The sequence below is a fragment of the Pseudorca crassidens genome, chromosome 11, assembly GCF_039906515.1.
Source record: "Pseudorca crassidens isolate mPseCra1 chromosome 11, mPseCra1.hap1, whole genome shotgun sequence".
NCBI classification, from domain to species: domain Eukaryota; kingdom Metazoa; phylum Chordata; class Mammalia; order Artiodactyla; family Delphinidae; genus Pseudorca; species Pseudorca crassidens.
This window is the reverse complement of record NC_090306.1, coordinates 54842974-54866587: the sequence shown is the minus strand read 5'-3', so window position 1 is coordinate 54866587 and position 23614 is coordinate 54842974. Positions and strand designations below refer to the sequence as shown.

The following is a 23614-nucleotide window of genomic DNA, read 5'->3' as shown; positions in this document are numbered from 1 at the left end:
GACATTCCAGACACTTTCAAGAGGGACAAAGTGATGGTCCTTTTGTACTTTAGCCATACAAATCCGCCTCACCTTTCTCCTCCATTCCTTTGGTATTCCGGTCGATAGTCTGGCAACCGCTTTGAGCGCATCATACCACTAGAAACAAAGAAGAAAAGCTGTCAAAGTGATAATACTGACCTGGTTAAGCACTTGTCAACTTTTCCCCATCCTGACGTTCGTAGAGCATGAGAAAATGTATACAGAACACTGGGGTAAACATTCAGAGCTTCCTTCAGCCAGACATGACTGGTCTAAGGGCTATGACTGCCCCAAGGTCCCCCACTTAGGTACCCTTAACACACCCGTGATCCAATTGCAGTACACACACAAAGGCTGGGAACTCTGAAATCAAAACACGTGTTACGGATTCGGAATAACGGCATTTGGTTTTTAAATTTTTTCACACTTGAACCATTAAAAAAAAGTGCAAAAATTTTCACTGCAAGTATAAATCCAAGTCACTTATAGCTTCACAAGTTATTTTATCTATAATTTTTAAAACTGACTCATCTTCTTAGGCATATCCAAGCACATGTTAATTTTCCCACTTTGAGAATATACCTCAGTGTACCCTGTAGGTACCCCAAAATAAAGGTATTTTCAAAACCAAAAATAAAATTACCTGCTGAAAACCATTTTGACCTAAAGATGGCTCAAGAGTGAACTTCAACTTTGTGTCAACTCCTAAAAGAAAAATACATAAATAACTGTTATTTGGGGGAAAAATACGTTACATCAAAAATAAAAGTAAAAATTAACCTGATTCTACTGAGTCATCATAAAATTTTTAAAACATTTATTTTTACTAAATTGTAGTCAATTTTGTTAAAAGAAAAAGAATACTGATTATTAAGATAGAAAAATGTCCTGTGGTAATAGAATGAAGCTTATCACATAGAATGGTGGTTTCACCGCTGTCTGGAGTAGTGCAAAAACAAAAAAATAACACCACAGGCTTGGAGTCATGCACACTTTAATTCACCTTTGGTTCCTAGAGTCAAACAAATTATTTAACCTGTCTCAGTCTCAATTCTTTATCCTTAAAATGAGGATAACGTCTATCTCAGTTAGTTGTTGCAATAATTAACTGTAAATCACTTAGCACAGTATAATTAATATTTATGAAACTTAGGAAGAGAATTCTCTACTTACAGAATTTGTTTTCTAGGACACTTGCATGGACTAAGTCTATTAAGGAAACTTCAGTGAAATATCAAAAGTTATAAAAATAATGTCACTGCCTTCCCACTTGTGGAATAATCCATTTTAACAAGACTATTTAGCAATTTTCATGTATTTTTAAATTCTGTCATGATAGACTTATTCATTAAAGATAAGTTTACACATTTAATTATAGGCTCCAAGCTAAAAATATAACTGAACTCTAATTCCAAGTTATCTACAACTTTAAACTTCTTTGACTCAAATCCCAAATAGGAGAATATATAAAGATTATACGCTATATTCATATTGGGCTTTTTTATTATTGAGGTGAAATTCCATGACAATTTTTTTAACATCTTTATTGGAGTATAATTGCTTTACAATGGTGTCTTAGTTTCTGCTTTATAACAAAGTGAATCAGCTATACATATACATATATCCTCATATCTCTTCCCTCTTGTGTCTCCCTCCCCTCCCACCCTCCTTATCCCACCCCTCTAGGTGGTCACAAAGCACCGAGCTGATCTCCCTGTGCTATGCGGGTGTCTTTTAAAAAACATATATGGAGTCAAGAAGCTGAAAAGAGATGTGTCTGATTTGCCCAGGCCCGTGACAGTATGAAGATGCCCTTCTTGGAGTCCTAGAAGAATACTGTGTATACATGAGTTGGGTCCTAGATTTCTAAAGTCAAGCTGTGTGTGATAGAGAATCCCAGGCATCCAACCAATGCCCTGATCATTCTCTTCAGAGCTTCAGGGCCAAAACCATACTCTGCCTAGACAGATAAGATTTCCTTCTTCGAAGGTATATTAAGTACCCCGACGGATTCCCAATTCTCTGAGATGGTTTAAATTAAGTCCTGCCTCAGTGCAGCACAATGATACAAAGACCACAAGAGTGCCTCCAGCTGGCGCGCATGATTTAAGACACGATAAAACGGACCTCTTTGTGAGGTTGCTGTCCATACACAGGGTGCTGAATGGAGGAGCGTATAGTCATGACGTTTGCTTTATTATAACAAAGACCAGGAAATTCGGTCCCACGCTCCTATTTCAACCGACCTAAAAGCCTCGGATTCCTTGCATGTACGATCGAATATGCTCCCTTGACTTTTTTCAGAAGTACCTGCTGGGCACGATGCCGATCGCCTTGCCGAGCTGAAACCCGGCTAGGGTTAGTCAAAATCACAACTATTTTCTCACTATCAAAAATGAGTCACAGGATTTAACTGGAATTGATCATTCGCTGCCTGCAGGCAAAAGCTGAAATCAGGTCATTTCCACCTATTTTCTTCTAATTGAATAAGGGAGGGGAGAAGGTTTATGTTTCATCTGGTAATCACTGGCTGTTCCGGATTCAGAAATACAAAACACTTTTAACGTGGGAGGGAGGTTTCTTTTTTTAAGGCTAAAGGAAGACGGTGAATAACTACTACAGTCTCTGCAACTAGACACTTCCTTGGGGAGAAAAACAAAGAAACCACGAGGTTCGGAAAGGCAGCGACGTGTTCCACCCTTTGAGGCTCGGTGCCTCGACAGATTCTCCCCTGCAGCCTCAGGACAGCAGGTCCCCAAAGGCGCTGGGAGGCGGGATGGGGTGGGGTTGGGGGAGGACAAACCCACCTGGAAGCCAGCTGGTGCCACTCCAGGGACAAGTGTGCGCTACGCACGGGTACGAGTACAGCCGGCTCCCTCTGCGGCCACCCCTAGCCGGAAAGCCTTATGTCCAGGGGCCCGCGCGCCAGGGCCGGCCTCATAAAACCCTGCGGAGGGATGCCGGGTGGTGGAGCAAGCGCGGAGTTATGCAGCCTGGAGAAGCAGGGATGTGTAAACACAGGCTGACAGCAGAAAGGGCCTAGCCTAGCACAGTCAGGAGAACTCAGTCTTTACCTATAGAAAGAATCTCTACTTTGCAGGAGTGTTTCCTGCCCGCTCTCCACCCGGACACACAAATTAAAGGCTCCAGGTGAGACGATCCCGGCACTCACGAAGCAGGGACCCTCAAGAAAATGCACCCGATTTTTTCCTTCGCGGTCACTGCCTCCTCCTCTGACAACAAGCATCAGACCTGTGCCTTTCTCCTGCCTCACACACCTCTTTCAAGGTGTGGCTTCTTGTGGGTCCGAAACACAACTGGTTGCTCGGCCTCTGATAGCCCGGGTAGCCGCCAACACTTTCCCACCACTCGGAGAAAACCGAGCGCATCGCTCGCCAGCAGCTCCCGGCACAAGCAGGGCTGGACCGCACACAGGCGGTGGGATGGGGGCGCACGGGCAGCCGGCGGGAGCAGCCGGTCCTCCGCGCCGTGGGAGGCCGCTGCCCCCGCCCAGGCCTCGGTCCGCGCTCTTCCCTCCCAGGCCGACCCAGCCCCGCCTGTGCCCAGCCGCGGTACCCAGCACCGGGCGGCCGGCGGCTGTTCGCTGGCCTACGCGGAGTTCGGCTGAGGCAGAGGCACCAGCTCCGGGGGCGCCACGCTACTTTCCAGTGCCCCATCTGCCTCCCCGGGTCCTCACCCGGCTCCAGGGTGCAGAGCAGCCGGGGCGCGGTCCGGGAAATGCAGCTGCGTTTCTTGAGCACATTGCTCAGGATGGTGCCCACGCCGCCGCCACCGCTGCCGCCGCCGCTGCCGCCGCCGCCGCCCTGCCGTTTCAGGCATCTCCCTCCGCGCCTAAGGGAGCCGGTCAGCTTGTCCTGCCGCATCCGAGAGCGCCCTGGGCTCCCGTGCGGCCGCCGTCCGCCTGGGTCCTCGCTGTCCCGCCGGCGCAGCGGCTTCGCACGCGTGGGGCTCGGCAAGACCGGTTAGTCAAGGGTCTCTCGAAAGCAGCAAAAGTGCTCGGGGGTCAAGGGACCCTGCGGAGCACCGCGAGAGCCGCCAAGCGCGGGGCGGCCGGCAGGGATCTGCAGTGCGGAGCCTGCAAGGCTGAGGCAGGAGAGGACTTGGGGCGGGGAGGAGGGCGGGAGCGAGCGAGCGAGCGAGCGCGCGGAGACGGAGGCAACGCTCCCGCCCCCAATCCCGGCATCACCGTGCGCAGGCGGGGCTGCCTTAGCTCCCGAGCGCCCCGCCAGCTCGCGGCACCTGCACTGGGCAGCCGCAGAGACCCGGAGCCCAGGAGCGGGGGGCTGAGCAACTGCGCCCGGGGACCAGAAGCAGTGACAGATTTCCGTGCCTCTCCCAAGATCTGGGAGGTGCAGGAGGGAGCACCCAAGGGAGCGAGTCTCAGGTGCAGAACGCCAGCGAGATGCAAGTGCCCACCTCATCGGAGCAGTCTTGCAAGAGTCGGTCAACAGACCGCAGGAAGAATCTAGCAGCGCGGCGGGAACGTTGGTGGAAGGTGAAGCACCAGCTTCATCCCAAATTGTGTTAAACTCTTTTTCTTGGCATCTTAGAGAGGCATAGGAAGCACGTTAAAATTATTATTATATATTACTATTAATATATACTTTGTACATTAATTAAATCTATAATATAATTATTATTATTATAATGGTTGTTTCTTTTGGAAGAGTAGACTTCAAGATAAAAGTGTTCCATTAAAAGCAGAGTTTTTTTTTTTAAGTGCTTCCCCCGTCTCTCCAGCCAGAGACTTCAGCCGGCAGAATGGTTAGTGATAATTACTTTTTTTCTAAATCATTCTTAAACTACGACATTATGACATTCACCAGTGGATATCATAAAGATGAATAAGTCATAAGAAAGGAAAGCATATGGAGGGAAATACAAAGATATTTGTATATGCTAATATTTAGAGAAGGAACACCAGATGGATTAAAAACAACTAAAAAGTATTTATGTGGAAGGGAACAGTGTAGAAGAGAAAGGAATAGAAAACAGATTTCTCTAGATGTGGCTTATGTAGTTTTGACTCTGGAATAACATCTTATATTAATAATATTAATAAATCAAGCAAAAAGAAAACCCTAAAATTTGAAAATGAATGGAAACAAATGAACCTAACTAGAAATCCTGTTGATGGCATAAGAACACAGAAAAGATGAGTAAGTTGTTTTAGAGTGTAGTGTTATGCCTGTGTATCAATGGTGGTATAGACTCCAAGGGCAAAAAGAGCTGCAAAGAAATCTTAAATGTCATTCAGTAGCATTACTGTTATTAATAATATTGGTGTTATTTCTTAATTCTTATGTACACTATAGGATAACCTAAATAAACAATTATGTTAACATCATAATCAGTCTGCTAATTTGGGGTGATTTTAAATGTTTCACTAAGTAATGTGATGGATATCTTTGTTGACTAAGCTTTACTAGATTTTTGAACACCTAAAATGAATTTCCACAGTGGGGTTATTGGATCTAAAGGCATAATCATCTATATGACATATATTGCTAAATTAAATCTTAAAGGATTATACCAGTTTAGTCTCTGATTGACACATTTCCATCCTCCATCTTCAACAGCTCTCAGTATTATCATTTAAACACTTGCTGCTTTGAGAAAGAGAACTGTCATTTTTGTTGTTTTTATTGGCATTTTTTATTAGTAGTGCAGTTGAACTTTTTTTGGTATGTTAACTAAGCAGTTATATGATATTTTCTGTGAATTTCTTACTCGAATATTAAAGTCTACATGTTTTCTTAATGAAAAAATAAATAAGTATGTTAAGGTCAAAAGAAACCAAGATGTTTTCAGTGTAACAGAAAATACAGGTGTGCAACCAAAGAAATTAAGTTTTTTTTAATCCTGCAATAGTATATTTTAAATGGAAATAATTGTATGAACTCATCTTTTTTTCTTTTCAAAAATACATATAAAGCTACTGAATAGGTTTAGAACTAAAGACAACCCAGCAGCAGTGAACACCCCCATCACTCAGGATGTGGTCTCTAAAAACCGTTCCGCACTAAAAGGAACCAGGGCTCCTTTGAGGTACAACTGATTCCAGTTCTGGGCCAGAAAAAGTACAAGATGAGCCTGAAATATATTGATGAATTCAGGAAGGAAGGATGTGCTCCAAGACTAATGGAGTCATGTCAAAAAGACATGAGAGGGGCTTCCCTGGTGGCTCAGTGGTTGAGAGTCCGCCTGCCGATGCAGGGGACACGGGTTCGTGCCCCGGTCCGGGAGGATCCCACATGCCGCAGAGCGGCTGGGCCCGTGAGCCATGGCCGCTGAGCCTGCGCGTCCAGAGCCTCTGCTCCGCAACGGGAGAGGCCATAACAGTGAGAGGCCCGCGTACCAAAAAAAAGACATGAGAGCCACACAAATAGGATACTATTGGCCAAAGATGGAACACTTTGAGCATCAAAAACAATGACTGCTAATCGACAGATGAATGGATAAAGAAGATGTGACATATATACAATGGAATACTATTCATCCATAAAAAAGAATGAAATTTTTGCCATTTGCAGCAACATGGATGGACCTACAGACTATCATGCTAAGTGAAGTAAGTCAGAAAGAGAAAGACAAATATCATATGATATCATTTATATGTGGAATCTAAAACATGACACAAATGAACTTATGAACTTATTTATGAAACAGACTCACAGACATAGAAAACAAACTTATGGTTACCAGAGGGAAAAGGAAGAAAACAAACTTATGGTTACCAAAGGGAAAAGGAGGTAGGGGAGGGATAAATTAGGAGTTTGGGATTAGCAGATACAAACTATTATATATAAAACAGATAAACAATAAGGTCCTACTGTATAGCACAAGGAACTCTACTCAATATCCTGTAATAAACCATAATAGAAAATATGAAAAAGAATATTTTATATATATATATATATTTGTAACTGAATTACTTTGTTGTACACCAGAAACTAATGCAACATTGTAAATCAACTATACTTACATATAAATAAATAACTTTTAAAAAAACAATGGCTGCTATTGATTGAAAGTATTAACTTTTTAAAAAATGCATTTCTTATGATATTCTGAAAGAACTAAAAAAGAAGTCCTTCACACAACTCTGGCACACTTATTTTGTAATCAGCACATTCTGGACTTTGTGAATTGCCCTCAGAATTTGAGGACAATGTCAGAAATGATATAACACTAAGCATGAAATATACATTTCACATATAAAAATCTGTTAAAATGACATTGGTCATCTGCAAAAGTAAAGCCAGCTGATAGGGATATAGAAGCTATTCAGTTATGCCCACCTGACTGAGATAAAGATGCCTTGAAACAGGCAGTAGCCTGCCTCATCACTTTAGAAGATAAAATCATTATTGAGCCTGGTTGTGATGAACTGTTTAGATTTCCCAACATTTCACACCAATCTCAGGTACAGAAATCTACACTTATTCAGCCCGATGCTTATAGTTTCAGTACATGTTTGTTCTCCTTCAGCTTTCTCTTAATTTTATTAAGATGTCCCTTGACTGCTCTGGCCTGAGAACGATAATTGAAAGATATCTGTTGTTTGGCTTTGGACAGTTTTTTAGAGGGCAACACAGACCCCTGGGTGAAGATGGTGATGAACACCCATAGTTAAAGGAAGAAAACTGGAAGGAGAGGGAAAATCCAGACCAAGGTGGTAAGTGCATGCACAGTATCGTCTTGCAGAGCTCTCACCTTCTCAAACTATAGAGGGTTCATGTTCTCTTTTAACAAAAAGGCTGTTCATGCTCAGTTTTAGCAGTGGGCCAGCAGGAAAGACAGCCTCGCCGGCCAAGAGGAGGAGCAATGGGCTCTGCTTTACAACACTGCCTCTGGGGTAGAAAGGAGGACGTACAGCCCTGGCTGACATCCACCACTCAGACCATCCCACACCCTTTGGCTCGGACTCCCTGCTCACCAAGCAAACTTTTGATTGTCATTTGGCTTCCCATAGAGACTTTGCCGCTGAGGAGAAGACACGCTGACCAGTTAACAGCGGTCAATATCCCTGAGTTTGCTCAACTCTCAGTGAGCTGAAGAAATCAAATTTCTGGGCCGCCAAAGCTGAAGCGTAGACCCTAGATTGCCAACCCACCCAGATGTGTCACGGCTGACAAAAAGGCCTGTCTCTGAAATTCTTCAGTTACAGCATTTTTCTTACTATTAGTGACAGGGGCTTGTTTACTTTCAAGATAAAAATTCTCTTTCACTCAGATTTATTACAAGGAAAAACTGACTTAAAAAAAAAATGCTTTCTTGAAAACTTCCCATGCTAAACTACATAGAAGTTGAAACTCACACAAAAAAATTTAAGTTTCTACTATTAAAGCAATACATAATGAAGGAATTAAATAATATTATTTTGTTTACATTGGAGAGGAAAGCCAAGACTGCCAACTTTCGTAGCAAACAGATAATTAAGCACTAAAATACAATGCTCTAAAAACAGCCATGGCACAAGCCTAGCATTATATTTACTGTATGACTCATAGTTTCTTATTCATGTCTGGAATATTGTTTTCCAAACGCAAAAGAAGTCATCTGAAGTCAACCTGCAGAGGAAACAATGCCAGCATGAGCTCTGCTTGAGGATCTCAGCTGGTGAGATTTCCAGCCAAAGCCAACTTACCATCACTCTTCACTGAGTGATTTTTACTAATCAAATAATATCAATGAATTCACATTTGGGCAAATCGTACCTTGGCATGGTCCAGAGCAGTTATGATTTAAGCTGAGTTTGGGAAAAGGAAAACTTCACATCGGATGAGAATCTGTTACTGGCTTGCTAAAGAAAATGAGTGCTTTGAGGAAATACTCTGAATGTCTCAGAGAGTCCAATACCCATGGGACATCCCTAGAGATCTAAGCTCCCAGGCCAAAACAAGGAAGTAGGGGTCATTCAGCTACCCCTGCATCTTCAGGCTTATGTGCTGGCAGTGAGGCTTCCTTGAGAGCAAACTATTCCTTTAATGGAGAAAGGGGACAAGCCAGAAGAAAAAGCAAGTCCAGCATAAATAAAAGTTATGTCCCACGGGGCTTCCAGAAGGGAATCAGGTCTGGGATTCCTGTGGTTTCCTAATGATGTTACTTTCGTTTAACAGTAAAATCGTTGTGTTTTTTTTTTTCTCTTTTTTTTTTTTTGCGGTACACGGGCCTCTTACTGTTGTGGCCTCTCCCGTTGCGGAACACAGGCTCCGGACGCGCAGGCTCAACGGCCATGGCTCACGGGCCCAGCCGCTCCACGGCATGTGGGATCTTCCCGGACTGGGGCACGAACCCATGTACCCCGCATCGGCAGGCGGACTCTCAACCACTGCACCACCAGGGAAGCCCTAACAGTAAAATCTTAAAATACAAAGGGCCTATGTGTTTATCTTCAGGGACTGAACAGAGCCAATGGTGACAGTTACCGAGAGAAAAAGCTCCGGAAAAAGCTCTCTCTACAGCAAAGAGAGAGAAAACACAGGGAGCTGGTCTGCTCTGAGGAGGTGAGCCTGGAACTCATCCTCACGGCTTTCAGAGGCCCCTGGCAGCTGTTCTCCAACCCACAAGTCTCAAAGGATCAGAAGAGATTGTACCGAACATCAGGCCCAGCACTGTCTCCCATCGGGCAGGAGATGGTACGTCTTGGCACTTGTGCTAATGAAAAGGGTGGTGGTCTAGTGGCATAAAAGTCACTCTTCTCCTCTCTGCTCTCCCCACCATTTCTGAAGGTCTGTGAGCAACTCCTAAATAGGAAAAGTAATATCTCCTAAATGGATGGTAAACTGTGATCAGTCACATAAGAAGCTAACACTCTCCTCAGAACTACTTAAGAGCAGGGCCTTAATAAGCAGCTCCTTCAACTCATTATCCAGGACGGAGCCCACAAAACTACGAGCTCATGGAGACGAGCATCATAACCACTTTCCCTCATGAAAGAGACAGAAGCGGGACAGCAGGAAGAAACCAAGGGGAAAGGGAAAACCTTACAATTATCTGACACATCACATGACGTACATGGGACATTTTGTTTTCTTTTTGTATGGTTTCCCTTCTTAGTCATAAAAACCTATTTCTCTACTTAAATACAGGCATCCTTGAAGACAATCAGGTGTAGCTTTTGTATTTTGCTTATCACAGAGAAAGGATTCTGTCCAGCGTGGAACAGAGAAGCTTTGACATCCCAACACCGAATCACACTCAGCACCGTCTTCTACCTCCCAAGAGTCCCTGCTTATGCTTTCTCAGGACCATTCATTTTAATCAGATATTTTCAAAACCAAAACCACTCTTAGCATTCCCCCCAAGCACACTCAAATATTTTGGACGAAGTATTTTAAGAATAACCGGTTTTATTTACAGGCCAGAAAGTTTCAAATTCAAAACTTATCTAATATAAAGATTTAATTCCTAGCTGGAGTGAAGCTAGGAATTTCACAGTGCCATAGCGGAAATACACGTAAAACCCTGCATCCAGGTCCATGTAACTTCAGATGCATAGCTAACCCAAGATTTTCTATTTTCTTGCTTCAGAATAACTGAAACTGATTCAGCACCACTTGAGGTAGGTTTATGTTGCCCATACAAGACATCTTCCTACTTCTTTTATTCATTCATTCATTAGTGAAATAAACATTTATTCCTCAACTGCTGTGGGAAAGGCATTGTGCTATGGCCTGTGGAGAATAAAATTATGAATTCAGTATGTTCTCTACCCTCAAGAAGCTTACAGTTTACTGAGGGACAGACAAAGTGGGTAGTGATAGGACAGTGTGAAAGGTTCATTTAAAATACTATGCAAAATCAAAACTACAATGCGACATCATCTCACACCAGTCAGAATGGCCATCAACAAAAAATGTACAAACAATAATGCTGGAGAGGGTGTGGAGAAAAGGGAACCCTCATACACTGTTGGTGGGAATGTAAATTGATACAGTCACTATGGAGAACAGTATGGAGGGTCCTTAAAAGACTAAAAATAGAACTACCATATGACACAGCAATCCCACTACCGGGCATATACCCTGAGAAAACCATAATTCAAAAAGAGTCATGGGACTTCCCTGGTGGCGCAGTGGTTGAGAGTCTGCCTGCTGATGCAGGGGACACGGGTTTGTGCCCTGGTCCAGGAGGATGCCACATGCCGTGGAGCAGCTGGGCCCGTGAGCCATGGCCGCTGAGCCTGCACATCCGGAGCCTGTGCTCCTCAAGGGGAGCGAATGCAACAGTGAGAGGCCCGCATACCACAAAAAAAAAAAAAAAAAAATAAGAGTCATGTACAACAATGTTCATTGCAGCTCTATTTACAATAGCCAGGACATGGAAGCAACCTAAGTGTCCATCAACGGTGAAAGGATAAAGAAGATGTGGCACATATATACAATGGAATATTACTCAGCCATAAAAAGAACAAAATTGAGTTATTTGTAGTGAGGTGGATAGACCTAGAGTCTGTCATACAGAGCGAAGTAAGTCAGAAAGAGAAAAACAAATACCATATGCTAACACATATATATGGAATCTAAAAAAGAAAAAAAAATGGTCATGAAGAACCTAGGGGCAAGATGGGAATAAAGACGCAGACCTACTAGAGAATGGACTTGAGGACACAGGGAGGGGGAAGGGTAAACTAGGACAAAGTGAGAGAGTGGTAGTGTATATATGCACATATATACACTACCAAATGTGAAATAGATAGCTAGTGGGAAGCAGTCGCATAGCACAGGGAGATCAGCTCGGTGCTTTGTGACCAGCTAGAAGGGTGGGATAAGGAGGGTGGGAGGGAGGGAGATGCAAGACAGAAGAGATATGGGGATATATGTATATGTATAACTGATTCACTTTGTTATAAAGCAGAAACTAACACATCATTGTAAAGCAATTATACTCCAATAAAAACGTTTAAAAAAATAAAAATAAAATACTATGCAAAAAAATATTGCTACGATTTTTGTCAAAGAGTGTTCTACCTAAGTTTTCCCCTAGGAGATTTATGGTATCCAGTCTTACATTTAGGCTTTATTTATTTTTGTACATGATGTTAGAGAATGTTCTAATTTCATTGTTTTACATGTAGCTGTCCAGTTTTCCCAGCACCATACTGTTTTGTTAACTGTAACTTTATAGTATAGTCCAAAGTCAGGGAGTGTGATTATAGCAAACACAGTAATTATAAATGGAGTATAACCTTTAAAAATTGTGAACCACTATATTGTACATCTGTAACTTATAAACGTTGTACATCAACGATAATTCAATTAAAATTAATTAATTAAATACTATGCAAGTACTTGGAGGGATACCATTATCTCTACCTCCTCCTAGGTATCATACATTCCAATGTTTTCCCAGGGCTTCATTTTATTGAACTATTAAATTTCAGCTGAAAGCAGGCCAAAGATCAAGCTCATCTGTGTTCTTCTCATAATTATGATATTCAGCCCTTTATTTGCACATCAGGAGTGGATCTCAGTCTGGAAGACTGAGACCCATCACTTTATTTTATTTTATTTTTTGTTTATTTTTTTTTACATCTTTATTGGAGTATAATTGCTTTACAATGGTGTGTTAGTTTCTGCTTTATAACAAAGTGAATCAGTTATACATATACATATGTTCCCATATCTCTTCCCTCTTGCGTCTCCCTCCCTCCCACCCTCCCTATCCCACCCCTCCAGGTGGTCACAAAGCATCGGGCTGATCTCCCTGTGCTATGCAGCTGCTTCCCACTAGCTATCTACCTTACGTCTGGTAGTGTATATATGTCCATGCCTCTCTCTCATTTTGTGAGACCCATCACTTTAGAAGATGAAATCATTGTTCAACCTGGTCACCAATGACTATTTAGCTAAGATTTCCCAACCTTTATATTAAGCCATTCTGAGATCCTTTTTGACCCAGGTGAGGGATATGAAAGGAGAGGTTTCTCATACCTATTGATGCAGATCAGTTTGGCTTAGGAACATATATTCCTAGTGAGAAAAAAAGGTGATACCTTTGAAAATAATATGCTTAACTTTGATGGTAAGACCAGAGAGGTATCAGGAAGAGGAGAGAGATTTGAATTAACATGAATGTTGGCTTGGCTGGCCTGGGAGCCTTAGATCTCCCAGATGTATTTATTCAGAAGAGAAGAGTGTAGAACATGTGAACTGATGAGGGAGCTCGTAAAAGCTGCACCTGATAAGGCCTCAGGAGGCAACGTGGTGTATCAGAAAGGGCCTGCCCACGTGGCGGGGAGACCAAGATTAGAATGCCAGCGTCCATACTTACTAGCTCTATGCCCTTGGGCAAGTTACTTAAAATTTCTGCGCTTCGGTTTCCTCATCTTGAGAATTAACAATACTTACCTGAGTACTTGTGAGAATTAGGTGGCATAATGAAAGTCAAGATTCTAACACAGTAGTGGTACAAAGCCGGCACTCAATACATGTGCACTGGGGTGTCCTCCTTAGTGTTTGTTGATAATCGTACAAGATAAAGGTTAAAATGGCCCTGCTCGCGGTCTATCCATAAGTCTGCCACCCAGCACAGGATCAGGACCTGACCCACAGGGAAAGTCTGCCTGGCCAGAACACCCAGGTCCTGGGTCCTCTGAGGTCCCAGGTCCTCACCAGATGCTCCTCTTTTGCCTTCTTACCCTGGTGCCCTCACTCAATGGGAGGAAAACTGAGGCTAGCTTCATGTTCACTCCAAAGTGCAAAACCAGAACTGCTAAATGGGGTTATAGAGAGGCAGACATCAAAATTTAAGGACACTATAACTGTCGTAAAAGGGCCTCAGGAGATCATAAATGTCCTTTCTTTGGAGTTCTCAGGCAAAGACTGCAAGCCCAGCAGTCAGGAGTGCTGTGAAAGGGCATTTAAAACGAGGTGAGGTTCAAGCATCAGTATCAGTAAAACAGCTTCCAACACTATGATTCTCCGAAAGCAACTGAACTGATATTCAGGTCTCTTACTCTGTAAGATTTCCTCAATCCAATACAAATCCTGACCAACTATAATGCTGGGAGAATACAGTTTGGATTGTTATAGTTTCAGGTAAACTGAAGTTTAAGCAGAAGAGATCCAGTTGGCTTCAATCCTTATTAAGGATATTTTTTTAAATGTACCATTATACTTTCTTTACTTAAAAAGAGAATTCTGGGGCTTCCCTGGTGGCGCAGTGGTTGAGAGTCCGCCTGCCGATGCAGGGGACGCGGGTTTGTGCCCCGGTCCGGGAAGATCCCACATGCCGCAGAGCAGCTGGGCCCGTGAGCCATGGTCGCTGAGCCTGCGCGTCCGGAGCCTGTGCTCCGCAACGGGAGAGGCCACAACAGTGATAGGCCCGCGTATCGCAAAAAAAAAAAGAATTCTGAACAAACTGAATTTTTATGTATTTACTAAAAATCTTACATTATATTATTATTCTCATTGTCTGAGAGTCCAGGACACATGTTAGAAAGGAACTGCAAATCATCTTGGGAACTACATTAAAAGGAAAATGCATGTCTCCTGAATTATACGGGTGACAGATACTTGGAGGTAAGAGAAATTTTATGGTATGTCAGCCAATACAGGCCTCAGCATTTCAAAGGGTAGCATATCGGGTGACTTACATCCACTTTTACCTTTACCTCCATAGATACAGGAATTCACCAGTGTAGTCTTAAAAATGGTCATATATGTGTTCTAGTTTCTGCAAGTCAACTTAAAGTTTTGGTACTAGAGAAAAACTCCTAACAAAGCAGATGCTTTTAATAAACATACTTCCGATGTCCTCCTTCTCTTCGAGAAACAATACGAGTGTGGCCTATTATATATTCATGTACTTAAAATAGCAGCACTGGCCCCTTGAATTACCACCATCTTTAGTACCACCTTACCACAGACTGTCACTTGGCAGTATGTCACTCTGGCCTAACACCAGCATCAATCAGATACACCAGCTCCTAAGGCATAATCTATTCCTAAGGGAATAGATTATGGCTAAATAAAGTTAACCCTGGTTTCTCTAAACTTTAAACCTTCCTAATACTTGAAAACTAAGTACCACAGTGTATTTTAGGAAAATACAGAATAATTTTCTTTCACAGGCCCTGAAATACAGTAGGGACTCAGTAAAAATTTTTTTTTTTTTTTCTTGCGGTACGCAGGCCTCTCACTGCTGTGGCCTCTCCCGTTGCGGAGTACAGGCTCCGGACGCGCAGGCTCAGCGGCCATGGCTCACGGGCCCAGCCGCTCCGCGGCACGTGGGATCTTCCCGGACCGGGGCACGAACCCATGTCCCCTGCATCAGCAGGCGGACTCTCAACCACTGCGCCACCAGGGAAGCCCAGTAAAATTTTTTAATTGCATCTATGGCACAAAGAGTATCAGGTTGGGATCTTGCTGACTGGACATTTTTAAATGGTACCCACATTAAAACCTGTATTTCAGATGCCACACTTGTCCCACCCCCACGTCTGATTCATCCATGCCCTTGAATTGTTTATAGGCTTCTCAATAGATCATAAACTGCTTTGAGCACCAGGACTAAGACTTCTTCTTTGTTGGATCTCTCCCCTTCCCTGCCTGCAGCCAGCATGGGGCTCATACACTTTCGACACTCAGTACATGAACATGAACAATAACATCATAAACTCATCACATCAAGAAGAGAGCTAGACCTTCCCACTCATTAAAAAAGGGCTTTTTATTCAACTACAAGAGAAATAAGCAGATGTGTTTATGAAAAGATATTTTGACTGACATTTATGCAATGTACCCCCAAAAAATCCACAATCACTATTCTTAGTCTCCCTGACAAGTTTCCAAAATATAAGATGCTCAAATATCACAGTTGCTCTACTCATCGGGTGAAAGACGCTCCTGAAATTCTAGATATAATGGCAGCCAGCATAGTATAGCAGCTAAAATCAGACTCTAGAACCAGCTACCTGGATTTGAAACCTGGTTCCACCACTCAGTAACTATCTAAACTTGGGTAAGTTAATTATCTCAGTTTCCTCATCCATAAAATGGGAAAACTATCTACTTCTTAAGGGTTATTCTAAGGATCGAACGATACAGAGAAAGCACTTATGCTGTCTGTCTTACAGTAAGTTCTTATAGTAAATGACTTACTGTGCCATTAATATATAGTATTAAAGGCACTCAGAATATTTTTTTAAAGGAAAAATATTTTAAGCTTATACATCAACATTGTTGCAGATTATAAATGATGCCACCTGGTCACTCAAGCATCTTTGCACTTTAATTATGTTACCTTCCATTTGGGCAGAGATTTTAGTGCGAAACCAGTCTGGGAAGCCCATAAAAGGGAACATCCATTTAAATTGACAAACTGTTCACATTTCTCATCATCTTGATTTTTTTTCAAACATGTTACTTGGGGAGAATTCACTTCCATGCAGACAAGCTAATCCTTCCCTGCTCTTCATAAACTAGTAAAGCCCCAGCATCAGTTACCCAACAGCCTCTTGCTTTGCGAGATTACTACAGGGAAGAAATCAATCTTTCACAGCAGAGTTGAAGTAAGCAATTTTCTTCTCAATCTTTCTATTCCTCCAATATTACAGCTTTTTTAAATAATGCATGCAGTTTTCTAAAATTTGGTTCAATCATTTTGTTTTAAAGGGTTTCCCAAATGTAGTCCATCATTCATCAGAAAGTTCTGGTCTTTCAATGTATTTTTTTTTTTTTTTTTTTTTTTGCGGTACGCGGACCTCTCACTGTTGTGGCCTCTCCCGTTGCGGAGCACAGGCTCCGGACGCGCAGGCTCAGTGGCCATGGCTCACGGGCCCAGCTGCTCCGCGGCATGTGGGATCTTCCCGGACCGGGGCACGAACCCGTGTCCCCTGCATCGGCAGACGGACTCTCCACCACTGCGCCACCAGGGAAGCCCTCAATGTATTTTTATTATTTGCCATATAAATAAGTTGTATGGTGTATTCTATCCATTTCTACATGCATCAACATCAATTCCTCGAGTTGGGGTTGGGGGGGGTTACAAATACACCCTAGAAGGAGAAAGAGTTTGTCAAAAAAATAATTTTTCTAAGTTTGTCAATGTTCCAGTACTAAATTTTCTAATGGAGATGCACCAGGAGAAAAGCAAGCATGGGAGGAGAAAAATAAGTAACAACTACCTGTACCAGCTGTCTGCTGTGGATCAGGCACTGGGCTAGGTGTTTAAGTATCTTATCTCATTTTAACCCAACAAGGTAAACATTATTCCCCAAGAAATGGGGAGTAAAAGGAGAGTGTACACCTATATTATCAGGGTAATTTTTTCCTAAGCATGGGGGTGGGGGAGGGCAAGAAGATATATTCAAATATAAATAGTTAATTCTGAGTGGTGGGAGTATGGGAATTTATTGTATTTTTCCTTGTACTTTTCTGATTTTTTTTTTTATTCCTGAAGGAAGGAAGGAAAAAAAGAAGGAAAAAACAAAGAGGTTAAATAAGTTTCCCAAGGCCATATAACTAATAAGTGGTGGAGTTGGGATTTGAACCCAGGTCTATCTCACTGCAAAGCCACACCAAACCAATAAAATATGGCCAGGTATTTTTGATCTGAGCAGGATCAAAAACACTTTGGAAGTTCTGGAAGGAGACTTGTTCACAGTCTCATTGATGTTACCAAGTGAATGAAACATCCATAATTTCCTCAAACTCCCCTCTTATTATTTACCTACTAAAACAAACAAGATACTGGTAGAGATGATAGAGAAGCAGCATCAACAGGGTCAGCCCAGCACTGCCAGGTAAACAGAAAGATTCCATGATGCCAGAGCAAATGAGTGAAGCTCTTAGGTGAGGATTACAGAAGACCAGCTGTGTCCTATAGGATACGTGGCAGGGCATGCAGGAGTTCATTAGAACCCACAGCGAGATGGGGCTTGGTGGAGACCTCATGGGGCAATTCTTTCTGCATCAACCCACCCTATAACTCATCCAGGAAAAATCTGGGCCACCTTGAAGTTCCCCCAAGAGACTGCAGATATGATTTGTCTCTGAAAATAATTTTCAGGAGACAGGAAGCTGGTTCATTATTTGAGAAAGCAACAAACCAAAGACCCTCTCCATAGAGAGAAAATGTTAAATGATGAGGACTTGGGGTATAATCAGTCTCAAATAATTTTTGTGCCATTGTTGTGTTCCCTCTTGTGCAGGGGCCAGCTGTCACAATCACTGTATCTCAGAGTTAGGATAACATTCAAGATGATTCAAACTAAGTTGCCCAGACTTTTAAAAATGTGTTTGAGGGCTTCCCTGGTGGCGCAGTGGTTGAGAGTCCGCCTGCCAATGCAAGGGACGCAGGTTCGTGCCCCGGTCCGGGAAGATCCCACATGACGCGGAGCGGCTGGGCCCGTGAGCCATGCCGCTGAGCCTGCGCGTCTGGAGCCCGTGCTCCGCAACAGGAGAGGCCACAACAGTGAGAGGCCCGCGTACTGCAAAAATAAAAAAATTTTTTTTAATTTTTTTAAAAGTGTTTGAAAACTCTTGCACAATATCACAGACAGCAGAAAATTCTCATTAACCACTCACTGATGTTAAAGATTTGATGCAGTGACTCAATGCTTCAGATGCTTCCTTGCTGTATGTCCAACAGTTGCTTTACAAAATTTGGTGTACAACTGGTCAGAATGGCTATCATCAAAAAGAACACAAATAACAAATGTTGGCAAGGATCTGGAGAAAAGGGAACCCTCGTACACTGTTGGTGGTAATGTAAGCTGGTGCAGCCACTGTGGAGGATTCTCAAAAAACTAAAAATAGAACTACCATATGACTCAGCAATTCCACTCCTGGGTATATATCTGAATAAAACAAAAACACTAATTCGCAAAAAATACACGCACTCCAATGGAAGCAACCTAAGTGTTCAGGTTTAGAGTGAAAAGACAGTGCTTATATGTCAGTCCCAATCCCCCAATTTATCCCTCCCCCCTTATCCCCTGGTAACCATAAGTTTGTTTTTTACATCCGTGACTCTACTTCTGTTTTGTAAATAAGTTCATTTGTACCCTTTTTTAGATTCCACATATAAGTGGTATCATATGATATTTGTCTTTCTGTGTCTCACTTACTTCACTCAGTATGACAATCTCTAGGTCCATCCACATTACTATATATAAAATAGATAACTAATAAGAACCTGCTGTATAGCACAAGGAACTCTACGCAACACTGTGTAATGGCCCTTATGGGGAAATAATCTAAAAAAGAGTGGTTATATGTATAACTAATTCACTTAGCTGTACACCTGAAACTAACACAACATTGCAAATCAACTATACTCCAACAAAAATTTTTTTTAAAAAAAGACAGTGCTGCAGGGACAGACAGCACATGACAGAGGAGAAGCAGGATGGCCCCAGTCAGGACAGATGTGAAACTAGCCACTCTCCCACCCAATCTACTAACAAGGGCTGTTGGGAGTGGTGGCTATATTTTGCAATTGTCTTTAGTTCAAGAGGTCACTTTTCATTTCTCCAAGGCCTTGCAATCATGGGAAATGGGGGAAGGGGGAGCAGTAGGGGCCAAGGGTAAGGAAGGGGGGCTTCACGCCGAACAGAGCATGGGAGGGCTGCTGCCAGTGGAGCCTCCCTTCTCCAATGGGAATAGGTGGCAAAGCGGAAGAGAAAAGCCTGGTGGGGTGGAGAAAGTAGAGGGGTAGGAGGAGGGGGAGACATTCTGTCAAGAGATCCCAAACTCCACGAGGTAGAGAAGCAAGTCTTCTGACTGGACCTGTAACATGACTGATCCGAAACCACAGACAAGGGGTTGTGTATGAACCCAGACTGAAACCACAGACGCAGTTCTAAGTGAAGAAAATAAGTCACAAGGTCAACGCTGGGGAGACTGGAAGAGGACAGAAAGCAGATGGATGGAGAAAAATGGTTCAGGATGGAGGATGTAAGAATTCAGGGTCTAAAAGGTGTGTTTTTTATGTGGTGCTGTATGGACGGCACAAAGACAGACCTGTCATGCTTAAGAAGTCAGAGCTACCCCATGTTCACAGCAGCATCATTCACAAGAGCCAAAGGGTGGAAGCAACCCAAGTGTCCATCAATGGATGAATGCATAAATGTGGTACATACATATGGTGGCATGTTATTCAGCCTTAAAAATGAAGGCAATTCTGACACATGCTACTACTACATAGATGAACCTTGAGGACATTATGCTGAATGAAATAAGCACGTCACAAAAGGACACATACCCAATGGTGGTTGCCAGGGACTGAGGGGAGAGAGGAATAGGGAGTCATTGTTTAAGGGGTGCAGAGTTTCCATTTTGCAAGATGAAGACTTCTGGAGATGGATGGTGGTGACGGTTGCACAGCAATATGACTCTACTTAATACCAATGAACTAAGCTCTTAAACATGGTTAAGATGGCAAAGTTTATGTTGCATGTATTTTACCACAATGATTCAAAATGAACTTCTAAAAAAAGCCGGAGAGTTGCAGATCAGCGACTGGTGTTGGGCAGTTCTGAATATGTCTCTCTTACAGCAGTATCTTCCAAGACACAGTTCATCTTCTGGCAAAGGTTTTTGAGCCCCTACCCTGTGCAAGCGGTGTGCTAGACACTGGGAACATCGAGTAAGTAAGACACAGTCCGGCGTGAGATGCAGACCGGGAAACAGAGCAGGACAATTCCACGTGGCCAGGACAAGCCTGACCAGAGGAAGCACCAAATTCAGACTCTGGGGTCAAAAGTACTTTCCAGAAGGAATGATGCCTCAGCTGAATCCTAAAAGTAGAAGTTACCATATAGCAGAGAAAAGAGTACCAAAGCAAAGAGCATGTGGCGAGAGAGAATGCGGTGAACTTTAAGTACCACCTGTAATGCATCCTGCCTGGAGCACAGAGTGGGAAGGTGTGATCTGAAGAGAGGAGGATGGAGAGTCAAACAGCATCCACACATCAACAGTGAAAATTATTTTTCTGGGCAGTGACAAACCGGTTGGGGGAAGGATGCTTTAGCGTCCGATCCATGATTAATTTTGTGGAAAGAATATCATTAATGGCATTTTAGGACAAGCACAGAACAGTTGAGAGTAAATGAAACGCCAACTATCCATGTGGACATAAGCTCTTCTGGTGAGGGGCGGGGGGGGCGGGGGGTAAAATACACGTATCATAAAATTTACCATCTTAACCATTTTTAGCGTGTAGTCCAGTAGCGTTGAACTGTCGTGCAACCAGTCTCCAGAACCTTCATCTTCCCAAACTGAAACTCTGTCATCCATTATACAATTCCCCATCCTCCCTCCTCCAAGCCCCTGGCAACCACCATTCTACTTTCCGTCTCTATGAATTTCACGATTCTAGGTGCCTCATATAAGGGGTACCTATCTGTCTTTTTGTGACTGGATTATTTCACTTAGCATACTGCCCTCAAGGTTCATCCACGTTGTAGCATGTCAGAATTTCCTTCCTTTTCGAGGAGGAATAAGATTCTACCCTATGTCAAGAATATACAATGGAGAAAAGACAGTCTCTTCAATAAGTGGTGCTGGCAAAACTGGATGGTTACATGTAACAGATTGAAATTAGAATACTCCTTAACACCACACACAAAAATAAACTCAAAATGGATTAAAGACCTAAATGTAAGACCAGACACTATAAAACTCTTAGAGGAAAACATAGGCAGAACACCCTTTGACATAAATTGCAGCAAGGTCTTTTTTGATCCACCTCCTAGAGTAATGAAAATAAAAACAAAAATAAACACATGGGACCTAATGAAACTTAAAAGCTTTTGCACAGCAAAGGAACCCATAAACAAGATGAAAAGACAACCCTGAGAATGGGAGAAAATATTTGCAAATGAAGCAACTGACGAGGGATTAATCTCCAAAATATACAAGCAGCTCATGCAGCTCAATATCAAAAGAACAAACAACCCAATCCAAAAATGGGCAAAAGACCTAAACAGACACTTCTCCAAAGAAGACATACAGATGGCCAAGAAGCACATGAAAAGCTGCTCAACATCACTAATTATTAGAGAAATGCAAATCAAAACTACAATGAGGCAACCATACTCTAAAAAAAATTAATTGAAAAAAAACAAAACACTAGTCCTAAATGTTGAGAAATGGGTGAGGCCAAATAAAATAAATGTGAACAATCAAAAAAAGAAAGCTACAGTGAGGTATCACCTCACACCACTCAGAATGGCCATCATCAAAAAATCTACAAACAATAGATGCTGGAGAGGGTGTGGAGAAATGGGAACCCTCTTACACTATTGGTGGGAATGTAAATTGATACAGCCATTATGGAGAACAATATGGAGGTTCCTTAAAAATCTAAAACTAGAACTACCATATGACCCAGCAATCCCACTCCTGGGCATAAGGAGAATGCCTGAGAAAAGCATAATTCAAAAAGATACATGCGCACCAATGTTCACTGCAGCACTATTTTCAATAGCCAGGACATGGAAGCAACCTAAATGTCCATCAACATGGAATGGAATGGATAAAGAAGATGTGGTACATATATACAAAGGAATATTACTCAGCCATAAAAAGGAATGAAATTGTATCATCTGCAGAGACATGGATGGACCTAGAGACTGTCATACAGAGTGAAGTAAATCAGAAAGAGAAAAAAATGTATATTAACGCATATATGTGGAATCTAGAAAAATGGTATAGATGTACTTATTTGCAAAGCAGAAATAGAGACACAGACGTAGAGAACAAATGTATGGATACCACTCTCAAACGTATGGATGAATTGGGAGATTGGGTGACATATATACACTACTATGTATAAAACAGATAACTAATGAGAACCTACCGTACAGCAGAGGGAACTCTACTCAGTGCTCTATGGTGACCTAAATGGGAAGGAAATCCAAAAAAAGAGGGGATATATGTATACGTATGGCTGATTCACTTTGCTGTACAGGAGAAACTGACACAGCAGTGTAAAGCAACTATACTCCAGCCAAAAATAAATAAAATTTTTAAAAAAGATTCCACCATATGTGTAAACCACATTTTGTTTATCCATTCATCCATCAATAGACACTTGGGGTGCTTCCACCTTTTGGCTATCGCGAATAATGTTGGTATAAACGTGGATGTACAGATACCTTTTCCAGACCCTATTTTCAATTCTTTGCGGTATACAGTTGACCCTTGAACAACATGGGTTTGAACTGTGCTGGTCCACTTATACACAGATTTTTTCAATGAATACTACAGTTCTACACGATCTGCAGTTGATTGATTCCACAGATGTGGAGCTGTAGATACAGAGAAACTTGAGCATCCGTGGATTTTGGTGTCCACAGCCAGTCCTGGAACCATATGCTGCAGACACCTAGAGACGACTGTACACCCAGAAGAATGCTGGATCTCATGGTAATTCTATTTTTAATTTGGGGGGGAACAGTCAAACTATTTTCCATAGCAGCAGCACCATTTTACTTTCCCTCCAAGAGTGTACACAGGTTTCAATTTTTCACACATTCTTGCCAACACTTATTTTCTGGGTTTTTTTTTTTTTAATAGCAGCCATCCTAATGGATGTGAGGTAGTTACAACCATCTTAT

General features: G+C 42.4%; 1 protein-coding gene across 3 annotated transcripts in view; it reads right to left on the bottom strand.

The window, feature by feature from the left end:
* Positions 1-23614, bottom strand: part of TBC1D30 (TBC1 domain family member 30) — an 87276-nt gene that overhangs the window by 43432 nt on the left and 20230 nt on the right. The window contains exons 1-3 of one of the 3 annotated variants that reach the window (XM_067697233.1): positions 3719-4266; positions 665-726; positions 73-138 (exon numbers count right to left, since the gene is read on the bottom strand). In XM_067697233.1, the coding sequence (XP_067553334.1) occupies positions 73-138; positions 665-726; positions 3719-3905 (315 nt within the window). In that variant the 5' untranslated portion in view covers positions 3906-4266. Of the gene's footprint in view, positions 1-72; positions 139-664; positions 727-3718; positions 4267-23614 lie in introns of those variants that run through there. The other 2 variants (XM_067697232.1, XM_067697231.1) reach the window with 2 other exon arrangements.